The sequence below is a fragment of the Bos taurus genome, chromosome 9 (genome assembly GCF_002263795.3).
Source record: "Bos taurus isolate L1 Dominette 01449 registration number 42190680 breed Hereford chromosome 9, ARS-UCD2.0, whole genome shotgun sequence".
In the NCBI taxonomy this organism is placed as follows: Eukaryota; Metazoa; Chordata; class Mammalia; order Artiodactyla; family Bovidae; genus Bos; species Bos taurus.
In genome coordinates, this window is record NC_037336.1 from 65829029 (window position 1) to 65853811 (window position 24783).

Genomic DNA, 24783 nt, shown 5'->3' on the forward strand with positions numbered 1-24783 from the left:
TTATTGACCACACCAGAAATGATGAAACTAATCATGAAGAATTATAGACTCTCAATTCTGATAAACTTTCCATCAAGCAGGTATCTCTTGATAACACCACTGACCTAGGGTTTCCTAGCTTCTGCTGAACCCTTTTCAGGGCCAGGAAATAAGTTCCAACGTATTACACCAAAAATGTCCTTCCTTTCACTCTCAACCAATGTCACAATGGAAAATAAGAATGCACTGTTGCTACAAAACAGCTCTTTCAAATATAAAATAACTAACATCATCTAGCACTAAGTCATTCAAGTTTAGACTATCACTCAGTTTCCCTAATCATTCACAGAACAAAATGACTCGTGGACCTTTTAACATCTTAACAAATAACTCTTAACATCTTAACAAAGTTCAGTTAATCAACATTGTTTAGAAAAGTGACTCAGAACTAGACACAGAGTCGATGTGGGGTCTGAAAATGTCCCTCAGTCGTGTCCGACTCTTTGTGACCCCGTGGACTGTAGCCTACGAGGCTCCTCCATCCATGGGATTTTCCAGGCAAGAGTACTGGAGTGGGGTGCCATTGCCTTCTCCAGGGGATCTTCCCGACCCAGGGATTGAACCTGGGTCTCCTGCATTGCAGGCAGACGCTTTACCCTCTAAGCCACCAGGGAAGCCCCAAATAAACAGTTAGGAATTATTAATTTGATCTGGAATCCTACATGTATGAATTTAATCGAAGATAGCATTTGTTTTAGTTTAGCAGCTGGTGATAAAAGAAAATACATGCACTGATCTCTGTCCCTGGTTCTTGGCACAGAGCTCCCGAAGTCCTTGTAAATTCCTAGGGGAAAAGATACTAGGAACATCTTATTTTCTAATATTTGGTCTTTGATCCCAGCTCCTAACACAGGGTTTCTAAATCCCCTGGAATTTTCTGTGTGATAGTGAGAGAGTTAATTTTTAGGTAGGTTGATAAAGAGTCCCAGGCCCTCAAGGAGGAATGAGTCTGAGACCCTCGAGGAGTAGAAAGGAGGGTCTCTCAATGAAGAGAAAAGGACAAACTTTTTTTTTCTACATTGGTTTGTCTTAGTCACATAAGACATTATTTTCTTTAAGCCCATTCAGTTCAGTTCAGTTGCTCAGTCGTGTCCAACTCTTTGCGACCCCATGAATCGCAGCACACCAGGCCTCTCTGTCCATCACCAACTCCAGAAGTTGACTCAAACTCATGTCCATTGAGTTGGTGATGCCATCCAGCCATCTCATCCTCTGTCGTCCCCTTCTCCTCCTGCCTCCAATCCCTCCCAGCATCAGAGTCTTTTCCAATGAGTCAACTCTTTGCATGAGGTGGCCAAAGTACTGGAGTTTCAGCTTTAGCATCAGTCCTTCCAAAGAAATCCCAGGGCTGATCTCCTTCAGAATGGACTGGTTGGATCTCCTTGCAGTCCAAGGGACTCTCAAGAATCTTCTCCAACACCACAGTTTAAAAGCATCAATTCTTCGGCGCTCAGCCTCCTTCACAGTCCAACTCTCACATCCATACATGACCACAGGAAAAACCATAGCCTTGACTAGATGGAACTTTGTTGGCAAAGTAATGTCTCTGCTTTTCAGTATGCTGTCTAGGTTGGTCATAACTTTCCTTCCAAGGAGTAAGCGTCTTTTAATTTCATGGCTGCAATCACCATCTGCAGTGATTTTGGAGCCCCCCAAAATAAAATCTGACACTGTTTCCACTGTTTACACATCTATTTCCCATAAAGTGATGGGACCAGATGCCATGATCTTCATTTTCTGAATGTTGAGCTTTAAGCCCACTTTTTCACTCTCCTCTTTCACTTTCATCAAGGGGCTTTTTAGTTCCTCTTCGCTTTCTGGCATAAGGGTGGTGTCATCTGCATATCTGAGGTTATTGATATTTCTCCTGGCAATCTTGATTCCAGCTTGTGCTTCTTCCAGCCCAGCGTTTCTCATGATGTACTCTGCATAGAAGTTAAATAAGCAGGGTAACAATATACAGCCTTGACGTACTCCTTTTCCTATTTGGAACCAGTCTGTTGTTCCATGTCCAGTACTATAACTGTTGCTTCCTGACCTGCATATAGGTTTCTCAAGAGGCAGGTCAGGTGGTCTGGTATTCCCATCTCTTTCAGAATGCTCTGTATTAATGAGCTTACCTTGTGTCTCAGCTGGTAAAGAATCTGCCTGCAATGCAGGAGACCTGGGTTAATCCCTGGGTTGGGAAGATCTCCTGGAGAAGGGAATGGCTACACACTGTAGTATTCTGTCCTGGAGAATTCCATGAAGTCTAAAAGAGTTGGACATGACTGAGTGACTTTCACTTCACTTCTAGTGATTATATAATAACAATGTATATTGTTTCTCCTCCTTAACAAGAACCTTCTGACTAATCTTGTTACCTTGTAGGAGTGGGTCTGGTAAGACCTTTCTATTGTTAGTTCTAATCTTGTTAATTTAAGATCTATCTTGTGGGAAGCGAGGGGGGCACTCTCTGTTCCCCTTCTGATGTCTATGGCAGAAGTGTTCTCTGTCCTTTTTCACTGTAATAAACTTCTGCCACACAAGAGCCTGAATGATCAAGCTTGGTCCCTGGTCCCAAAGCTAAATCTTCTTCTTTGGAGGTCACGAATTTCATATCCTTCACCATAAGTTATCAATAGGGGCGCCTTTTGTTCTAATAAGGTGACTCTGGGTAGATTCTCAGATGGCTCTTGAATGGGGGCTTGTCACCAGAAGCACCAAGCCATAATTAGAAGCTTGGAATTTTCAGGCCTAACCCCCATTCTCTAGAGGAGAGGGACGGGAAGAGGAGTTAGTAATTGTTCATGCTTACAAGAGGAAAAGTCCATAAAATTCCCAAAAGTACAGAGTTCAGAGAACTTTCAGTTTAGTGGACACATCCACACACCAGAAGGATAGTACTGTACACCCCAGAAATTCCTGACCCTTCCAGACCTTTATCTGACTGTTCATCAGTATCCTGTATCATATCATTTAAGAAACATAGGAGGAGGACTGGAAGGTTTTCTAAGCAGTAACCTAGACACAACATTATCGCTTTATGTTTCTTTCCTAATAAAGCATATAGATCATTTTCATTTGACATTATTTCAAAGGACATTTAAATTTTTTTTAATTTATTTTTTTCTACAAATGCTTTCTTAGTAGTTTAGGGATTTTTGGTCTTTTCCCTCCTACTTGTAATAGGCACCTACTCTTTTATATCTCTGGGCCTTCACATACTGCTCCCATATTTCTATTATTTGAGACAACTAGTTGTCATTCCTTTCCCCACCAATCCTGGCTGTAGTTGGGATGACCAATGAGTTGATTGAAACAGGAGATGGGCATGTGATCCAAACTCCTCCTTCTTTTAAAAATTGGAACCAAACAAAGAAATTACATTCTTCTCTAGTGATGAAACTACGAGATGCAGGAACTGTCACAAGTCATGCCCAATGTTTGATGAAAACGAAGACCCACTCTGGCTGTGTTCTACATCCTGTCTCTAATCACCCCTGAATCCTAGTGTACCCTTAAGTTCTCCAAAGGTACATGAACTCAGATGTTCATTAAAAGGAAAAAGGAAGGGATAAACCATTTTGCCAGCAAAACAACACAGTTTAAAGGCTCAGTCCCATAGGACTGCTGCCCACTTCAGATGCTGGTTGCAAGTAGTAGGTCCCCAGGTTATTGATAGCTTCTGTCTGATGGTTACAAGTCAGAGGTTCCCAGAATCCCATCCTTGGGTTTATTAATTTGCTAGAGTGGCTCACAGAACTCAGGGAAACCCCTATTTACTTTAACCAGTTACGAAACTTTTTGGAAGCTCTAGGGAAGAAAGCTCTCTTGTCTTTCTAGCTTCTAGAGACCATCCGCATTCCTTGCCTCAATGATTCCTGCCTCCATCTACCAAGGCAGAAATGCTCCACCTCTCTAAAGTTCTTCTGTAGTCACATCTCTCTCTGACCCTGACCTCAAGTGAAAAAGATATTTTAAGGACTCTTGTGATTAACTTGGACCCACCTGAATGATCCAGGATAATCTCATCTCAATGTCCTTAATTTTAAGAACATGTGCCAAGTCTCTTTTGCTTTCCAATGTAGTGTATTCAACAGTTCTGGAGGCTTAGGCATAGATATAGGCATAGGCATAGAGGGTGAGAGGGTGGTGGTAGGGGGATGGGACTTTCTTCTGCTTCCCACTAAAAATGAGAACAGCATTCCATCTCTCACATTTGATTCAGTAATAAAAATATATTAAACAGGAGAAGCCAGACACCCTCCATGTTTAGCAGCCTGTTAATCAACATTATTTGGAAACAGTTTAATTTCAGAATGACTCCTTCAAAATTGATTTTCTGGAAAGGAAACTTCTGCTGGTTTTATCTTTTCCTGAAGATGAGTTTGAAGATCTTTATTGGATTTCCCCAGCAAACAATCAGAATGCAATCTTTGAAATGTAGAAGTAAAAGTATTTCCATACCCACATCCTTGAAGCCTGAGGCTGCTATCATTCCTGAGTATAGAGAATAAACACAGCATCTCTCTTTGTTTTACTAATTGCTTTGTTTCCCCAAGCTGCCAGCTCAACATCTGCCAGGCCAGAATGCACTCTCTCCACACACCAGAGAACTAACCACTGCCGGCCAGATGAAGGACCTGAGCTCCCTGGTGTAGGGGTAAGTGATTTCCAGGCACTCAGCAGGTGGTTTCCAAGAGGCAAAAACTTTCAGAGAAAATGAAGCTGAAACCCCTCCCCTCCCAAAATCTTTAGAGTGGTTATGGAGTTGTTAATTCTATAATGATCTCATACTGTGTGCAGTTTTATTGATTTTGTTTTTCAAAAGAACTGTTAAAGATGACAATTCTCAGACAGGCTGAATGTGGGCAGATGCCCATATTCTCACACAGTTCTGCCAAGACACTTTTGCATCTTTCTGCACATAAAACAAAATGAAGACATGTGTCATAGACGCATGCTACTGGTACCCCACCCCCAGAAGAAGGGGGTTTATTGTGTGCTCATTTCCTGGATGTAATATTAACACAACTCCACCTAGAAAAAAATGAACAGCTCTTCCAAAATAAAAGAGATTTGCTTCTGAAGCACCTTATAAACCATTCCTAATTAACAAAACCCATTGAAACAGCAATTTGGGTCATCATAATCAAGTGCCATCCCTGCTATTTTTAATTCTTAAACTTCTTGTCACATCTACTGGTGAAGCATCAAAATACAAAATGCTATAACAGCTTATGCTCTGTTGATGTTCAATCATTACTGTGCATCAGAAAGGCTCATTTCAAATATGGCATGAAAGGAAGAGAAGTAAGCAAAAACCAGATTCAGAAAAGACTTGAAATAAACTGCCTCCAGGAAAACGCTCAAGAGGAAAAACTGCAAAATCATAGCCTTACCTTGGGAGACTTGGGCAGATTCACTGTCTTTTGTTTTGCTAGGCTTAGTGGAGTTAACTCTATTTTTTCCACTGAGGGATGTTTTGGAGGGCGAGGTGGAGGGTGCAAGAAGGACTTTTCATATCTCCGTATCAGGTAATACTGTTCTTCAGTGATCTCTTCGACCAGAGTACTGACTAGAAATGATCCTGTATCCCCAGAAAAATTATTAACTAACTGAACAGTCATATTCACGCGGCCAACAGGAATTTCCCAGCATTTCTTGGGGTTGGCCAAGTCACTTATGAGGAGATAAGAGTTAGTGATAGATTCCTCCAACTGTAGTCCTGGTATAGCAGCCAAAATGTCTTTTTCAATAAAAAGATCTCTCACAGACACCTTCACATTGAAGGGCAGGCGAAACTGTGCGCAAAGCTCGGAAATCTGGTAGAGTTTCTTATCGTGGATCACCTCTACAAAGCCTCCGTCCATGTACAAAGGGAGCAGTGCTACCTCACGGGAATTTTTGAGGATTTTTTCACAAGCCAGACCATCCATCACTTTTTTAATTCCTTCACAGAGGACTTCAGTTGTCTGTGAGTGATGCACTAGAAACTCATCCCCGACAGAGACAGATGACAGCTCCTCAAAGGGGGAATGAAAGGCTTTGGTAGCCACCACGTGCAGAGGCTCCTTTTCACTCTTTGCTATCTCAAGGTCATAGGCGGTTGGGAACTCTCGAGGTCGCCGCTTGAATTTGCCTTTATAGCTAGTGGGGATCAAGAAGTGTCTTTTAGAGGAATTGCTTCTAATTTCTGAAGCCAAGATCTTTGATGCCTGGCACTTTTTGTGGATCACAATGGTTTTCCCAGGCTGTAAAATGCTTATGGGTAGCTGGTTTCCTTGGGGTGCTTCTATGACTTCAGCTACTATGGGGAACTGTTTATTGGCCATTTCATAAAGATCTTGTGTAGATAACACCTGAAGAAACCAGTTGGCATCATAGCTGTCGGTAATGTCTTTGACTTCAACATCTAAACTGGGGAGGATACGGACTATATCCTTTCGGACTGAAAAAGAAAAGACATTTTTTGCATCAAAATGTTGCTCTGGAGTAGTATTAAAATCACTCCAGGAAATCCAAGGAAGAGGGGAAATATGTATATATGTGGCTGATTCACTTTGCTGTACAGCAGAAATTAACACACCCTTGTAAAGCAACTGTACTCTAATGAAATAAATATTCTAGGGAAATGGCAACCCACTCCAGTACTCTTGCCTGGAAAATCCCATGGATGGAGGAGCCTGGCAGACTTCAGTCCATGGGGTCACAAAGAGTTGGATACAAATGAGTGACTTCACTTCAAAGAAAGTTAAAAAAACTCAGTCCAGGTAACACAAATAAATTTATTCGAAAATCTCAGATGCTTATGATATAACATTGCTTATACATGACTTTCCCTTTTTTATATTTAAAAATGAAATAGACTGTAAATAAAACCAACATCCATAAATCTGCCTAGTTTTAGAAATGGACATTAACTAGTATCTTGGAGCCCTACAAAAGTCACCAAAATCATATCCTCACTTTAACCTAAGAGTAGTCATTCCTCTGATTTTGGTGTTAACTATTCCATTGGGTTTTTTTTTTTTTTTTTTGTAATTTTATCATACATAACATACATGAATGTATGTATATGTGTTTAAACGTATGTGTGTTTTTCCAGAAAATTTATTATATCATTTTAGGTCATGTTTTTGTGGTCCAGATAGCATATGTAAAATCATCTTAGAGGAAAGTTTGGGTATTTTACATAAGATTCTTCCTGCATAAGTCTCAAGACATACATTCTATATACAAAATTCTATCCTATGGGGTATAACTGTTTTGCAAAATCATGGGATATAAAGTACTCAGGATTAATTAATATGTGGAAATGGATACCAAAAGGCAGTCTTTTTCCAACGTGAAAACTATTCCTTTCTTTGCTGTTGCTACCTTAACACCTAGATAGATAAGGAGTAGTACAGAAAGTTACAGTCAAAAGACCACTCAGGAATTCTAGGTTTGCTGGCAGAGTGCTTACCAGTGTATTCTCTGCCAATGTGTCACTGGGAATAATGAATCTCTTTATTTTTCCCAAGAGCCCACTGTCTCAGAAGTCTTTCTTTGAGACTACAGAAAGACTTAAAATATTGCCCTGAAATCATCTGCTCTCCATATACTGTTCCACACAGTATCCTTACGGATGGTCTTGCATCAAAAAAATAAAGTTTTACATTAATATTAAAAGGATTTTATAATGGTTTGTATTTTCTTGAAAATTTCCCAACAGTGTTTTGTAGCCTTTCTATGATCTACCATTGTTTTCCAGTATATCTAGCCACACTTCTGTCAATATTCTTTTTCCCTGTATGCTTTTGTAATTGCATAATTTGGAATATTTGGAAGACAGAATTTTTCTCTTATAAAACATTACCTATATTAATATGTTTTGTATTACTGTTTATGCATCATCTGAAAACTAATTTGTGTCATATTACTTGTACATGCTGCATAAGAGAATTCCTAAAAACACACAGTATGACATTGTATTATTTTATTTTCTTCAACATAAAAAAGAAAAAGAATCAATGGTTGTCTATAAGTTTAAGGTCAGTAAAAACTGCAAAGATTTTCCATTAAAAAAGAAAAGGGGAGAAATGTTAAAAAAAAAAAGGTTTATCAGTTCATTTTATAAAATTTGGTAAACTCAAACTTTTGAAATTGTTGCCATAGGTTTCCCTGAAACCCAAGGTAATTTTAGAAACTTTAAAATCACACTTATTTCAATTGAAATGAACAGTGTTTAAGAATTATACTAGATGGGTTCATAGACTCACGTCATTTCTCAAGTTGAGGGCACAGCTTGACACTGGTAGAACAGATGCCACTAAGGAGTTTCTGAGGATTCTAAATTGAACATAAAGACCATAATACAAGCTAGATCACAATCTGCATTTGGGCACAATGAGTACGGTGGGGAAAGAACTGTCTTAATACTTTCAGTTCACTTCAGTTCAGTCGCTCAGTCGTGCCCGACTCTTTGCGACCCCATGAATCACAGCACGCCAGGCCTCCCTGTCCATCACCAACTCCCAGAGTTCACTCAAACTTATGTCCATCGAGTTGGTGATGCCATCCAGCCTTCTCATCCTCTGTCTTCCCCTTCTTCTCCTGCCCCCAATCCCTCCCAGCATCAGAGTCTTACTTTAGGATGATTTTATTGCCAGAGAAAGCCTATGGGCCAGGCTACCTAACTTCTGTTCAATTTTTATGTATCCAATTCCTGACCTATATTCAATGCTTCTGTACCAAATCCACTGAAGATATGCTAGCTTATCTGATCCTACTTGTAATACCAGCAGCATTTGACAGAGTAGATTTGACTCTTTGCTATATAATTTTCTCACTTATTTCCTTCTTATAATTCATCTCAACTTTTTTGCTGGTTCCTTCTCCTGTACACACCACCCACTCCCCCCCACCCACACACATACCTTTTAATGTTTCTTGGTTCTGCTCCTTTCTTTGTCCACACTCACACCCACATGATCTTACACAGTCTCACATCTGTCTTTAAGTCTCATCTGTATGCTGATGATTCTCCAATGTGTATCTCTAGCCAAATAATTCTCCTGCACTCCAAATATCTACTTAAGCTCTCCACTTGGATGTCTAAAAGATGTCTCAAAATTAACACGTTTAAACTGAAATTCTGATCTTCCCAACCCAAACCTAATCTATCTGTTGCTCATTCTTCTGAGAAAACTCCTCTCATGCTTTAGGCAGGGTGAGGAGAAAAGTAACCGTTTTGAAATACATCCAGATGATTCACTTCTTAAAAAACAGGCCTGAGCTAAGAAAATCTATTTTGCTACAGCCCAGCCAGCTTGGGTTTTACAGAGTCTAACTGATGTGAGAAGGGAATTACCAAACTCCAGTCCCCAATGACCATTCTATCTCACTAAAGAGATGTGAGGAAAAAAGCTGAGAAACAAGATCAGTAAAAGACTGAGACTTAATTACAGGATTATAGAATGCTTCCGCTCCCCTGCACTTCACCAACCATATCAAGGAGACATATATAACAGCAGAAGATTACAATGGAAAGAATGGCATTTATGACCCTATTTAAGTAGGGGTCTCGAGAAAGACAACAGGGGAAATAATAAGCTAGAACACTATTTAAAATGTTAGTTTCTGACTCCTACAGGTACAGTAACCAACAAACACAGCCTAATTCCTATTTTAAAAGCTCACACTAAGGACCTATTACCTCAATTTCTTTTATCCTATACATCATGCTTAGCTTTCAACAAAAAATTCCAAGGTATGTTAAAAGGCGAACAACAGCCTGCTTACAAAATACGAAGCATCAGTACTAGACTCAGATATGGAAGAGATTTTGGAATTATCAGATTGGGCAATTTAAATATAATTACTATACTAAGGGCTCTAATGGAAGAAAATATAAGAAAAGACAGCTAATGTAAGCAAAGAGATGGAAACTCTTGGAAATAACCACAAAGAAATGCTAGAAATTAAAAACACGGGAAAAGAATTAAAGAATACCTTTGATGTGTTCATTAATAAACTATATATGGCTAAGGAAAGAATCAGTGAGTCTGAAGATCTCAATAAAAACTTCTCAAACTGAAAAGAAAAAGAATGAAAAAAACAACTGAGAATTTCAAAGACCAGTAGGACAATTCCAAAGGTGTAATACACACATCAGAGGAATGCCAGAAGGAAAAAAGGAGAGAAAAGGCACAATCATGACATTATAATGGCTGGGAATTTTCCAAAATTAATGAAGTTAGTAAACACAAAACATTGACACCTAAACATATCATATTCAAACTACAGAAAATCAAAGAAAAGAGAAAACAAAGAAGCCAAAAGGAAAAACAAACAAACCATTTGACCTTTGGATGAAAGAAGCTAAGAACTACACTGGACTTCTCTTCAGAAAAGCAGAAAGATAGTAAACAGCATATTAAAGTATTGAAAGAGGCAAAAAATACCAACCTAGAATTTTGTATGTAGAAAAATTAGCCTTCAAAAGTCAAGGTGGAAGAAGATGCTATCTCAAAATATCTCTTTGGTTTAAGGATTATTTTGAGCTAAATGTACTTTAAAAGTAGCAGATTCAAGAACATGCTAATCTCCCCTTTCTTCCTGAAAACAGAAGATTAAAAACTCCATGCTAAAGTTGTCCTCCATACCAGAAGAAAGAAAACATTTTAACAAGGAGTCAAAGCCAAGATAATTCTGAATAAACAGACCTCGTCAAAAGAATTTTTATCTTCCTTTAGCCTCTCCTCATAGTATACTTTTCCACAAAAGTCTCAGTTATTCAACCCAATTTAAAAGCTGCAGGTTTCACCATTTCTTTGGGTCTTCATTTTCTTATGAGGGCTCCCATGTCAAACTTATGCAAATGTGTATGTTTTTCTCCTGTTAATCTAAGATCAGTTTAATCCTCAGCTCCAGCCAAAAAACTCTAAGAGGGTAAAGGTGAAATTTTACCTTCCCTACAAAAGTGAAGGAGAGATAAAGACTTTCTCAGACAAACAAAAATGATAAACTATGTCAACAGTAGACTTGACTTGCAAGGAACATAAAAGAAGTTCTTCAGAGAAAAGAAAATTACTTGTAGACTTTCGGATCGAAGCCATTCTGACTGGCGTGAAATGGTACCTCATTGTGGTTTTGATTTGCATTTCTCTGATAATGAGAGATGTTGAGAATCTTTTCATGTGTTTGTTAGCCATCTGTATGTCTTCTTTGGAGAAATGTCTATTTAGTTCTTTGGCCCATTTTTTGATTGGGTCATTTATTTTTCTGGAATTGAGCTGCAGGAGTTGCTTGTATATTTTTGAGATTAGTTCTTTGTCAGTTGCTTCATTTGCTATTATTTTCTCCCATTCTGAAGGCTGTCTTTTCACCTTGCTTATAGTTTCCTTTGTGGTGCAGAAGCTTTTAAGTTTAACTAGGTCCCATTTGTTTATTTTTGCTTTTATTTCCAATATTCTGGGAGGTGGGTCATAGAGGATCCTGCTGTGATGTATGTCGGAGAGTGTTTTGCCTATGTTCTCCTCTAGCAGTTTTATAGTTTCTGGTCTTACATTTAGATCTTTAATCCATTTTGAGTTTATTTTGGTGTATGGTGTTAGGAAGTGTTCTAGTTTCATTCTTTTACAAGTGGTTGACCAATTTTCCCAGCACCACTGTTAAAGAGATTGTCTTTCCTCCATTGTATATTCTTGCCTCCTTTATCAAAGATAAGGTGTCCATAGGTGTGTGGATTTATCTCTGAGCTTTCTATTTTGTTACAAGCAGTAAATACTGGAGAGGGTGTGGAGAAAAGGGAACCCTCTTACACTGTTGCTGGGAATGCAAACTAGTACAGCCACTATGGAGAACAGTGTGGAGATTCCTTTAAAAAATGAAAATAGAACTGCCTTATGACCCAGCAATCCCACTGCTGGGCATACACACCAAGGAAACCAGAATTGAAAGAGACATGTGTACCCCAATGTTCATCGCAGCACTGTTTATAATAGCCAGGACATGGAAGCAACCTAGATGTCCATCAGCAGATGAATGGATAAGAAAGCTGTGGTACATATACACAATGCAGGATTACTCAGCCATTAAAAAGAATACATTTGAATCAGTTCTAATGAGGTGGATGAAACTGGAGCCTATTATACAGAGCGAAGTAAGCCAGAAAGAAAAACACCAATACAGTATACTAACGCATGTATATGTAATTTAGAAAGATGGTAATGATAACCCTGTATGCGAGACAGCAAAAGAGACACAGATGTATAGAACAGTCTTTTGGACTCTGTGGGAGAGGGAAAGGTGGGGATGATTAGGGAGAATGGCATTGAAACATGTATAATATCATATAAGAAACGAATCGCCAGTCCAGGTTCCATGCAGAATACAGGATGCTTGAGGCTGGTGCAATGGGATGACCCAGAGGGATGGTACAGGGAGGGAGGTGGGAGGGAGGTTCAGGATGGGGAGCACCTGTACACCTGTGGTGGATTCATGTTGATGTACAGCAAAACCAATACAATATTGTAAATTAATTAGCCTCCAATTAAATTAAATAAATTTAAATTAAAAAAAAGAAAATTACATGTCATAAACTCAGATCTACATGAAGAAAGAAGAGTATTAGAGAAGAAATAAATGAAAGCAAAGTAAAATGTTTTATTTTTCTTATTTTTAATTGATAGAACAGATAACAGTTTGTTCAAAATAAAAACTGCAACAACATATTGGATGATTACGGCACATTGATAATGAAATAAATGACAGCACTGTATAAAGAGACAGGAAAGAGTAAGTGGGCATACTCTGTTATACGTTACCTGCACTTGTCATGAAATGGTATAGTGTTAGTTGAAAGTAGACGTAGATTATACGTGCACATTTCAAACTCTAAGGTAATGACTAAAAATATTTTTGAAGTAAAGCTGATATGCTGAGGAAGAAAGAACATGGAATCATGTAAAAGGCTCAATTAAAACTACAGTAGACAGAAAAAGAGTGGAATAACACATCTAGTTTTTTTGGCTGGGGCCAAAGATAGATATTAGAAAAGATGTGGCCACAACATCAGTCTTTAAGGATGGGGAGAAATTACAAGCCAAGAGAGGATAGGAGAAGGAACACCCTAAGAAAACCACAATTATAGATAAGGAAGCAGACTAAAAGGATATGGTCAGTGATCAACATGTAATCCAGTCTCAGGATTTTAAATGAGAGCAGGGAGTTTGGAGAAGAGACCTGTTGAAAGTCTTATGTTGAAAGACATAAGACTATGTCTGAAGAAGGATCTGTCCCTGGAATATTTGAGGTTAATAATGACCAAATTAAATAGAATTCTGGCAGATTAATTTGACAGTACGTTTGGAAGAGAAGCTGAAATTGATCATTTGTCTATCTCTACTAAGTGCCATGAAGCCCACAGATAGTCACTTTACTGACAACTCACTCCATCTAATTGCTGTTACATCAACTTCAAATTTTATATATTTTACCATTTTGTTAGATAATACATTAAAACAAAATCCTTGTTATTGTTTATAATATTCTCTTTACTCTTGCATGTTTTAAGTTCTCCATTGTTGTTCAGTCACTAAGTTGAGTCCAACTCTTTGTGACCCCATGGACTGCAACACAACAAGCTTCTCTGTCCTTTACTATTTCCTGGAGTTTGCTCAAATTCATGTCCATTGTGTCAACGATGCCATCCAAGCACCTCACCATGAAGGGATGGGACCAGATGCCATGATCTTCATTTTTTGAATGTTGAGTTTTAAGCCAGCTTTTTCACTCTCCTCTTTCACTTTCAAGAGGCTCTTTAGATCATCTTCACTTTCTGCCATTTCTGCCACGTTCTGTGTATTTGAGGTTATTAATATTTCTCCTGGCAATCTTGATTCTAGATTGTGCTTCATTCAGCCCAGCATTTCACATGATGTACTCTGCATATAAGTTAAATAAGCAGGGTGACAATATACAGCCTTGGCGTACTCCAATTTAGAACAAGTCTGTTGTTCCATGCCCAGTTCTAACTGTTGCTTCTTGACCTGCATACAGATTTCACAGGAGGCATGTAAGGTGGTCTGGTATTCCCATCTCTTGAAGAATTTTCCACAGTTTGTTGTGATCTACACAGTCAAAGGCTTTGGCATAATCAATAAAGCAGAAGTAGATGTTTTTCTGGAATTCCCTGGCTTTTTCTATGATCCAACAGATGTTGGCAATTTGATCTCTGGTTCCTCTGCCTTTTCTAAATCCAGCTTGTACATCTGGAAATTCTCAGTTCATGTATTGCTGAAGCCTAACTCGAAGGATTTTGAGCATTATCTTGGTAGCATGTGAAATGAGTGCAATTGTACAGTAGCTTGAGCATACTTTGGCATTGTCCTTCTTTGGGATTGGAATAAAAACTGACCTTTTTCAATCCTGTGCCTCTTGCTGAGTTTTCCAAATTTGCTGACATATTGAGTACAACGCTTTAACAGCATCATCTTTTAGGATTTTAAAAGTTCTCCATAGCCAAAAGTTAAAATAATAACATATAGTTTTAAGTTTCCTAGAATTTGGATATGATATACTTAAGTTTTCAAACTGAAATACTTTCATGACAAATTTTATTATATCTAAGTATGTGTCAAGAGAAAGATAAATCAACATTTCTGCTGTTTTTCTTACAAAATAGATGGTTTTATGCTGTTGCAAAATATTTTTTAAAAAATAAGAGGGGAGATATCACATTACAATCTTTATTAGCTTTAGACTACCACTGCTTACATTTGGTATATATAATTCCAGTGTGTGTGTGTGTGTTACATATCTTTAAACAAGCATTTTTAACTTATAACTGGAATGGAAAAATGTAATACTCTCTGTCATCACCAAAAATGAAAATGGTTACAGTGAGGGAGCTAAACTAGAAAATTTCCCAAAAAAGTTATCTTCACAAAAAACTGATAAAGAGATAAGAAGGCACCAACCCAGAGCATGAGAAGCATTCCTGAAAGTGTTTATTACAAATTTTCCAGTTTCAAATTAATCTGAAGTAAAAACAATATATATTCACACAACCTTAATTAACACTTTCCAAATTTTCTTCCTGGGTAAACATGAATTATTGGGTACATTTCTGGTTTTCCAAAGGGAGCTATTAAGAAAAAAACTTCCATTCCATTTTCTCTAAAAAAGGTAGCATTGGTTTCCTCCCTCTGCTTCTGAGTCATTTCATTAAATTCTGTCTTTCTGCTTATTCTTTCAGGGAAAGTCCCTTTTACAGTTAGGGCTAATGTTAATCATAATGTGATGCTTTTCTGCATTACCCACTGCAACAACTCTTTTACCTAAGTACGAATTTGGGGGACTGCACTAAAAATTATCTTTAAAGAGAAAATACAGGTATATATTTAAGCTTGACTAATATTAGACAATATGTGAATCCTTGGACAGCTAATATTCTAGAATACTCTTGGTCTCAACTCAGCATTCAGGGACCCATCCTTTGCAATTAGACCTGAATTAGCAGTACATGGTTAGAAATCTACTGAGACAATCTTATTCAAGTCTGGAAGGCAAGATGGTTGTTTTGACATATTTTTATCTTAAATTTTGTAAATTTTAGCCTGCAGTTTTTCTCAATTTTTAGTTTCTCCTATATTATTATGGTTAAATAGTCCATGTATTTTGGGGAAATTTTCACTTTCTAAGTTTGATTTTTTTGTTGTTGTTATTTACTTTAAGTCTACACTTATATTTCTCTAAAGTCGTTTCATAAATTTTGTCTCCAACTCTCATTTATTCAGTGAATTGGTTGCATTTTTGCATCACAGCCTACTCTTTATTATGCAATGATTATTAGATGCGCTAATAATTTCTGAGCTTGCCTCATTATAGACATTTAAATTAAAATTTGATTTATCATTCATCTATTTGATCTCAATTTCCTTTATATTCTGTGACTTAATTTTTTCCCAATTATTCAGTTTCATTTCAACTTAAGAGAAGCTATACAATGAATTTCCATTTTGTTGGGTGTCCTCCTCTGGTTCTACTTCTGTTTATATTTACAAACAGATATAGTTCCTTTTGGATCACTCTCCAACATTTGTAGCAGGAAAAATATCATCATGACTGCCCTTGAGAAATCTTGCATTTGATATGGCTTTATCTTGTAACACTACTCTGTCTTTTACATTTTCATTTAACTCATAAAAGCTAAGAAAAGTGAAGAGCCATTTTCTTATATTTAATGATACAATTAACATATTTTCTTCATTTGATATGTCAACTTGCCTGGCCTGTTGTAGCCAGTTATTTAATCAAACACTGATCTAGCTGTTGTCATGAAGGTATTTTGTAGATGTGGTTGTCATCCAAATCACTTGACTTTAAATAAAGGATGTTGCTCTCAATATGTGGATAAGCCTCATCCAATCAGCTGAAAAACAAAGGTTTCCCAGAGAAAAAACTCTGCCTCAAGAATGCAGCATAAACTTCTGCCTATGTTTCCAGGGTGCCAGCCTGTCTGATTGACATAGAACTTATTAGCCACTGCCCTCCACCCCATAATTACATTAGCCAAGACCTTAAAATGAATTAAATATTTAAATAGCATATAACTATACATATACATATAATTATATATAATATATAATATTGGTTTATATAAAATTGTATACTGTTTCTCTGGAGAACTCTAACTGATAAAATGTTAATTATTGGTAGTTTAAGAATAAATAAACATAATTATCGGTAGTTTAAGAATAAACACACACACACACACACACACACACACAAATGCAGTAAAAACTGTACTTTCCTCTGCTTGCTGTTTGATGTTTATATTAGTAGTAAGATTTCTGCCTAAAGGAAGACAGTGAAATGGAAGCTGGCTAGAGTATTCATGGGTTTTAGAGATCATGTTATGTCACAATATTTTCATGGACACATCAGGAAAAACATCACTAATAAAAACTGAACTTGTTAAATGACTATGTGTGCATACTAAATTGCTTCAGTCATGTCCAACTCTTTGCGACCCTATGGACTGTAGCTCACCAGACTACTCTATCCATGGGATTTCCCAGGCAAGAATACTTGAGTGGGTTGCCATGCCCTCTTCCAGGGGATCTTCCTCACCCAGGGATTGAATCCATGCTTCTTGAAGCTCCTGAAGTGCAGGCAGATTCTTTACTGCTGAGTCACCTGGGAAGCCTGTTATATGACTATAAAAGGAGAATGAATATTCACTTCATGGCACCAAAGTTAGTATCATTTATAGTTATATAACTGATATATAACTGACACTAACTTTGGTGCCATGAAGTGAATATTCATTCTCCTTAGCTATTAAGTTCATAAATATGTCATTGCAACAAATCAAATCTGGATATGGTACGTGAGAAAATCCTCTTCTACCTAAACAGGATCTTTGTACTGTACAATATACATAGACAGAAACAATTATTTTAGTTGCTTCATTCATTCGTTCAAGTATTTAATTTATTGAATAATAAACATTTACTTTATTGGGGCTTTCCTGGTAGCTCAATGGTAAAGAATCTGCCTGCCCATGCAGGAGATGCAGGAGATGCGGGTTCAATCCCCGGTTGGGAAGATCCACTGAAGGAGGAAGTGGCAACCCACTCCAGTATTCTTGCCTGGGAAATCTCATGGACAGAGGAGCCTGGTGAGCTACAGTCCATGGGGTCGAAAAAGAGTTGGATACGATATAGCAATGAAATAACTATCTCCAGCATTGAGAAGATAAATACATGAGAAATTGAGTAAGAAAGTTTAAAAAATTACTAAAAATTAAAAGACGCTTACTCCTTGGAAGAAAAGTTATAACCAATCTGCTACTGCTGCTGCTAAGTCGCTTCAGTCGTGTCTGACTCTGTGCGACCCCATAGACAACAGCCCACCAGGCTCCTCCTTCCCTGGGATTCTCTAGGCAAGAATACTGGAATGGGTTGCCATTTCCTTCTCCAATGCATGCAAGTGAAAAGTGAAAGTGAAGTCGCTCAGTCGTGTCTGACTCTTATCGACCCCATGGACTGCAGCCCACCAGGCTCCTCCATCCATGGGATTCTCCAGGCAAGAGTACTGGAGTGGGGTGCCATTGCCTAGACAGCATATTAAAAAGCAGAGACAACTTTGTTAACAAAGGTCCATCTAGTCAAGGCTATGGTTTTTCCAGTGGTCATGTATAAATGTGAGAGTTGGACTGTGAAGAAGTCTGAGAGCTGAAGAATTGATGCTTTTGAACTGTGGTGTTGGAGAAGACTCTTGAGAGTCCCTTGGACTGCAAGGAGATCCAACCAGTCCATCCTAAAGGAGATCAGTCCTGGGTGTTCATTGGAGGGATTGATGTTGAAGCTGAAACTCCAATTCTTTGGCCACCTGATGAGAAGAGCTGACTCATTTGAAAAGACCCTGATGCTAGGAAAGATTGAGGGCAGGAGGAGAAGGGGCCGACAGAGGATGAGATGGTTGGATGGCATCACTGACACAATGGACATGGGTTTGGGTGGACTCCAGGAGTTGGTGATGGACAGGGAGGCCTGGCATGCTGAGGTTCATGGGGTCACAAAGAGTCGGACATGACTGAGCGACTGAACTGAACTGAACTCCTTGGAAGGAAAGTTATGACCAACCTGGACAGCATATTAAAAAGCAGAGAAATTACCTTGTCAACAAAGATCTGTCTAGTCAAGGCTATGGTTTTTCCAGTAATCATGTATGGATGGGAGAGTTGGACTATAAAGAAAGCTGAGCGCAGAAGAACTGATACTTGAACATGAGTTGGACATGAGTTTGAGTAGACTCCGGGAGTTGGTGGTGGACAGGGAGGCCTGGCATGCTGCAGTCCATGGGATCACAAAGAGTCGGACACTGAGTGACTGAACTGAACTGATGTACCTAAGGAGTAGACTCCAATGAAAAGTCAATCTTTTGTGCCCCACATGACACTCCAAAGGCTTTTGAATTGATGGCATGCTGCTGCTGCTGCTGCTGCTAAGTCGCTTTAGTTGTGTCTGACTCTGTGCAACCCCATAGCCAACAGCCCACCAAGCTACCCCGTCCCTGGGATTCTCCAGGCAAGAACACTGGAGTGGGTTGCCATTTCCTTCTCCAATGCATGAAAGTGGGAAGTGAAAGTTGAAAGAGAAGTCGCTCAGTCGTGTCCGACTCTTCGTGACCCCATGGACTGCAGCCTACCAGGCTCCTCTGCCCATGGGATTTTCTAGGCAAGAGTACTGGAGTGGGGTGCCAAAGCCTTCTCTGCAATTGATGGCATAAGGCCCCTCTGAAGGTGGAGAAGGTAGAGGACAAAAGAAGGGGATTATGTGAAGGTTTGAAGCTTGATTAAATCCAGATCTTCAATTCTAATTTGGGGAAGGTGGCTTGACAACCCCTCCAACCTCTCTCACTGCAGCAAACAGTACAGAGTCCCAGTATCTGGAAAGTGAGCATAGGTGAGCAGTGAAGTGTGGGACTGAAAGCAAAAAAGAGAAGTATCAATCTCTGAGGGAACGGTGAAACCCTCAGCAACTACCCCACTCAATTACAATAGTTTCATAAGCCCCACACGGTATCAAGAACATTCTTTTCAGATGAAACTGAACAAGTCCTGGAGGAAAGACTCACAGGATCTGAATTTAAGGAATTCTCCAAAGAAAAAGCCAAAAAAATTTAAACTTTAAATTCAAAGCAAAGAGCTTGTATATAAACAGTACCTCACTTGTAAATTAAATTAAATTTTTATCTCACATGCAAATAGGAACAAATGGCAAATAATTACTAAGCATTTGAGAAAAAACACTTAACAAGAATGACAGACTAGGAAAAAAAAAAAGAATGACAGACTAAAACTAAGAAAAGACTGGAAGAGGCAGATAAAATGCAAGGAAATGCAGAAAACTTTAAGAAATAGTATTTTCTCAGTGAGATAAGATATTGCGTCCTTAAAACAAGAATATGGTAACAGTTAAAAAATGATGTAAGAAATAACTCTTAGAAATTAAAAATATGACAGCTGAGATTAAAAATTCATTAAAACAGTTGGAAATGTAGTTAAGAAATGTTCCCTGAAGGTAAACCAAAGACAAAAAACACAAAGAAAATAGTTCTACATCGGTATGGGAGCTTCAACATGAGATTAGAAGTTACAGAATGAAACAATAGAAAAAATAGTTGAAAGGCAATTACCAGAGAATTTATCCCAGAAATGAAGCACTTGAATTTCCAACTTGAAAACTTCCCTCACAATGAAAGAACAGACCTACCACAAAGTCCACTGCTGTGCAGTTTCTGAACACTATGGATAATCTCTCAAAGGCAAAACTGGAAGGTAGATGATAAGGGAGCAAAGCTTTCAAAATTCTGAGAAGTAGTTTTCAACTGGGAATTCTAGAAATAATCAAACTATCCATCTTATTTGAGTGTAAAATAAAGATATTTTCAAACAAGCAGGTCTTGTAATCAACTAATTAATATCCTCTGCACCTTTCTTTGGAGAAGGCAATGGCACTCCACTCCAGTACTCTTGCCTGGAAAATCCCATGGACGGAGGAGCCTGGAAGGCTGCAGTCCATGGGGTCGCTGAGGGTCAGACACGACTGAGCGACTTCGCTTTCACTTTTCATTTTCATGCATTGGAGAAGGAAATGGCAACCCACTCCAGTGTTCTTGCCTGGAGAATCCCAGGGACAGGGGAGCCTGGTGGGCTGCCGTCTATGGGGTCGCGCAGAGTCAGACACGACTGAAGCGACTTAGCAGCAGCACATTTCTTAGGAAACAAGTAGAGTATGGGCTCCACAAAACTAAAGAAAACCAGAAAAGAATGTTATTTGAGTTAAGAAATTGCTAGTAAACACAGAAGCAATTTGAAGATAACCGCCAGGATGGTGTTAAATGGAAGTTCCAGTACAACGCTGTTATGGACTAAATGTTTGTGTCCCCCAGTATTCATATGTTGAAACTGACTCCCAATGTAGGGATACAGATGGCGGCACCTTTGGGAGGTGATTAGAATTAAAGTCATAAGGATAGATAAAATCATGGAGCCCTCATAAATGAGATTAGAGGCCTTATGAAAGTCACCAGAGGGTTTTCCTAGGTGGTGCAGTGATAAAGAACCCACCTTCAATGCAGGATATGCAGGAGACACGGGTTCGATCCCTGGGTAGGGAAGATGCCCTGGAGGAGGAAATGGTAACCCACTCCAGTATACTTGCCTAGAAAATACCATGGACAGAGGAGCCTGGCTGGCTACAGTCCATGGGGTCGCAAAGAGACATGACCAAGCAACCGAAGCTGCAAAAGTCACTAGAGGGAGACTTCCACAGGGGTCCACTGGTAAAGACTCTGTGCTTCCACTGTAAGGGGCATGGATTCGATCCCTGGTGGGGGAAGTTCCACATGCCATGTGGTGCAGCCAAAAGAAAATAAAAGAAATGTCACCAGAGTTTCCTTTCCATCTCTGCTCTGAACTGTGTGAGGATATTGTCAGCATGCAACCTGCAAGAGTTCCTCTTCAGAATTCGACTGTGCTGGCAACCTAATCTCAGACTTTCAGCCTCCAGAACTGTAAGAAACAAATGCCTGTTGCTTATAAACCCCCAGTTTACAGTATTTTTTAATTATAGCATCCCAACCTAAGCCAAGCACCTAAGCATTAGTTCTAGAGATCCACAGATACAGATTGGAGCGTGAGGTTGGAGAGTTCCAGCAGGATTAAAAATAAAAGATGTAGATCTCCTGACAGTTTGGGCTCTGGAAAATTGTAGAGAATAGTTTGTTGTTGTTTTTTTAACAAAGATGTTGGAACATACTTCAAGTCTTAGGAGAAGACTGAGGAAAATTAAGCAATGAAATAGTAAGGTCATTATTATAAAAAAATAAAGTTATAGAGAAGTGGAATTATGGTCATTATCTACCACCTGATTCAGCAATGAATTGTCACAGAAATGAAACTACTTAACCATAACTTACCATAAACTGAGAGAAAGGAGAAAGAGAAGAGAAAGTAGGAATATAAGACCATTAAATCTTCAGATCACAAGTGAAAGTCAGTAGTTTATGTCTAAAATTGATCGCTTGAAAAATAGCAATATCATATATTATTTGGAAATGTGAATGGCAATACAAGAAAGCAGGAGCAAAATATTTAAAGAAGTTACTTCAGAGTTGCAGAATGTAGGGGAAATTTGGGAATGATCAAGAATATGGGTTTGCTGATAACTTTGTCTTTTTACCACTATGTGATATTTCTGATTTGATAAAAATGGAATTTTTTTAAATAAATGAGAGAAAGAGTAAGTCTCAGAATACTGAAAGGTTGAGGCATTTTTTTCTTCATTTTTTTCTTCTGTCACCTATTATACAATATTCAGATACTGTCTTTCTGATAACACCATTTTGCTTGTATGATTTCAGCCCTCTGTGTTCATAAATGAACTAATATATCATATATTTGAGTGGAAACCTTTCCCCAGATTTTGAAAGGCACTAAGGTTTCTCTTAAAGCAAAATGCAACTTTATAACTTGTAAAATTTCCACTAGTAAAGAAACAACTATCAATCAATACATCAAAACATAACTTCATTAAAAAGTTTTAACGATCAAGATTTCTAGTTTTCTGAAGCAATTTTAAATGGCCGCTTCCATTTTTCATTTGGAAATATTATTCATTCCATCTGTTATACTAGTATGAATTCTATCTTTTTGTTAAAGGCACAAACTGATTTTGCTATGACTTATATGAAACCTGTAGTTAGAGGTCTTAGGTGGTTATTTATATCTCTTTCCCAAAGAGATTTAGTTTTTTAAAAAAATCATTAAATGTATGGTAAGAGTTAGAGAGGTTTGGCCTATAATGGAAATACAACCAAGAATTTCCAGAAACAAATATTTCATTTAAACACTTTCGGATACTTTTCTATTTTAGTGAAGTCTAAATTTTCCCGTTAATAATGTTAAAAACTAGCACCTGGAGTAGAATATCTTACATTTCTCTTTTCTCTATTTACTTGCTATGTTCTCTTTTCAACAAATCAATAATTTCATAGCTTCCTATAGTTCTCAATATTTTTCATTTTGCTTTTTGCTGTAAGGTTTCTCTAAGGTTCCCTGTTCCTAACCCAGATCTATTCTTTTTCTTGTCACTTCAGAAAAGGATTCAAGAGGAGTTTGAACTATGCTGGACACTCAAAGCCATTGAAAAATAACTTAGCAGACCACATACCCATGACTTCAAGGCAAGCTTAACTCTTAAATATAAAAAAAAATAATAATAATGTAAAATAAGACCACAGTTAATTAAAAAACAGTCTAAATAATTATGTATAAAAAGAAACAGAATTACAGACGTAGAAAACAAACTTACGGTTACTAAGGGGTAAGAAGGAGGAGGGGTAAATTGGAAGATCAAGATTGACATACACACACAACTAGATATAAAATAGATAACTAATAAGGACCTACTGTATAGTACAAGGACCTCTACTCAATACTCTAATAGAAAATGGTCTGAAAAAGAGTGGATATATGTATAACTGACTCACTTTGCTGTATACGTGAAACTAGCATAACATTATAAATCAACTGTACTCCAATAACATTTTTAAAAGTAAATTGAAAATAAAATTTAAAGTCTACATTTTATCTTTAGAAGAAAAATGCCCATAATAACAATTTTTAAAATTGGACTTTTTGTGTTGAACACCCAGCATCCAATACTCTGCAGTCAGTATACAGATAAAACAGTCTCATACAGAATCCAGAATCCTGAAATTTCTATACAATAGAGCTAATGCTTAAAATAATCCCTAAAAATTAAAGATCCAGAATAATTAAAATCAAAATCCAATTTTAATATTATTAAAGAATAGAAATTGGATTAAAACCTTGTGGGAAGGATTTTAGTTTATCCAAAGGCAATTTCTTCTGGGACCTTAGTTATTAGTATGAAATCATATTTAAGTCCATCTAAACAATTCAGTTAATATCCCTTGCTCTTTGTCAATGTTAATATTTACTAAACAGCACCACTATTCAGCCAGCAAATCAAGCCAGAAGCTTGGAAATGAGATTAACTTCTTTCCACTTCCAATAGACCTTGAGCTCTGGTTGAATGTTCTGAAATACCCATTAAGAACAGCTGTCCCTCTTAGGTTACCACTATATTAGTACTCTGCCATAGAATAAGCAGCCTCACTACACTTCTATCTTGTTTATCCAGCTAGAAAATCTCTTAATTTGCCCTTTGGACAAAAGGCTGCATGGGCGCAGGAGGGCCTAGAGGAGCTATCCCACATGAAGGTCAGGAAGGGCGGCGGTGAGGAGATACCCCTTGTCCAACGTAAGGAGCAATGACAGCGCTTTGCTGGTGCAGTCGTGAAGAGATACCCCATGCCCAAGGTAAGAGAAACCCAAGTAAGACGGTAGGTGTTGCAAGAGGGCATCAGAGGGCAAACACACTGCAACCATACTCACAGATCACTAGTCAATCTAATCACACTAGGACCACAGCCTTGTCTAACTCAATGAAACTAAGCCATGTCTGTGGGGCAACCCAAGACGAGTGGGTCATGGTGGAGAGATCTGACAGAATGTGGTCCACTGGAGAAGGGAATGGCAAACCACTTCAGTATTCTTGCCTTTAGAACCCCGTGAACAGTATGAAAAGGCAAAATGATAGGATACTGAAAGAGAAACTCCCCGGGTCAGTAGGTGTCCAATATGCTACTGGAGATCAGTGGAGAAAGAACTCCAGA

General features: G+C 38.2%; 1 protein-coding gene across 1 annotated transcript in view; it reads right to left on the reverse strand.

The window, feature by feature from the left end:
- THEMIS (thymocyte selection associated) overlaps window positions 1–24783 on the reverse strand; it is a 199436-nt gene that overhangs the window by 104538 nt on the left and 70115 nt on the right. The window contains 1 exon segment of the mRNA NM_001098116.1: window positions 5424–6472. Coding sequence (NP_001091585.1) covers window positions 5424–6472 — 1049 coding nt within the window.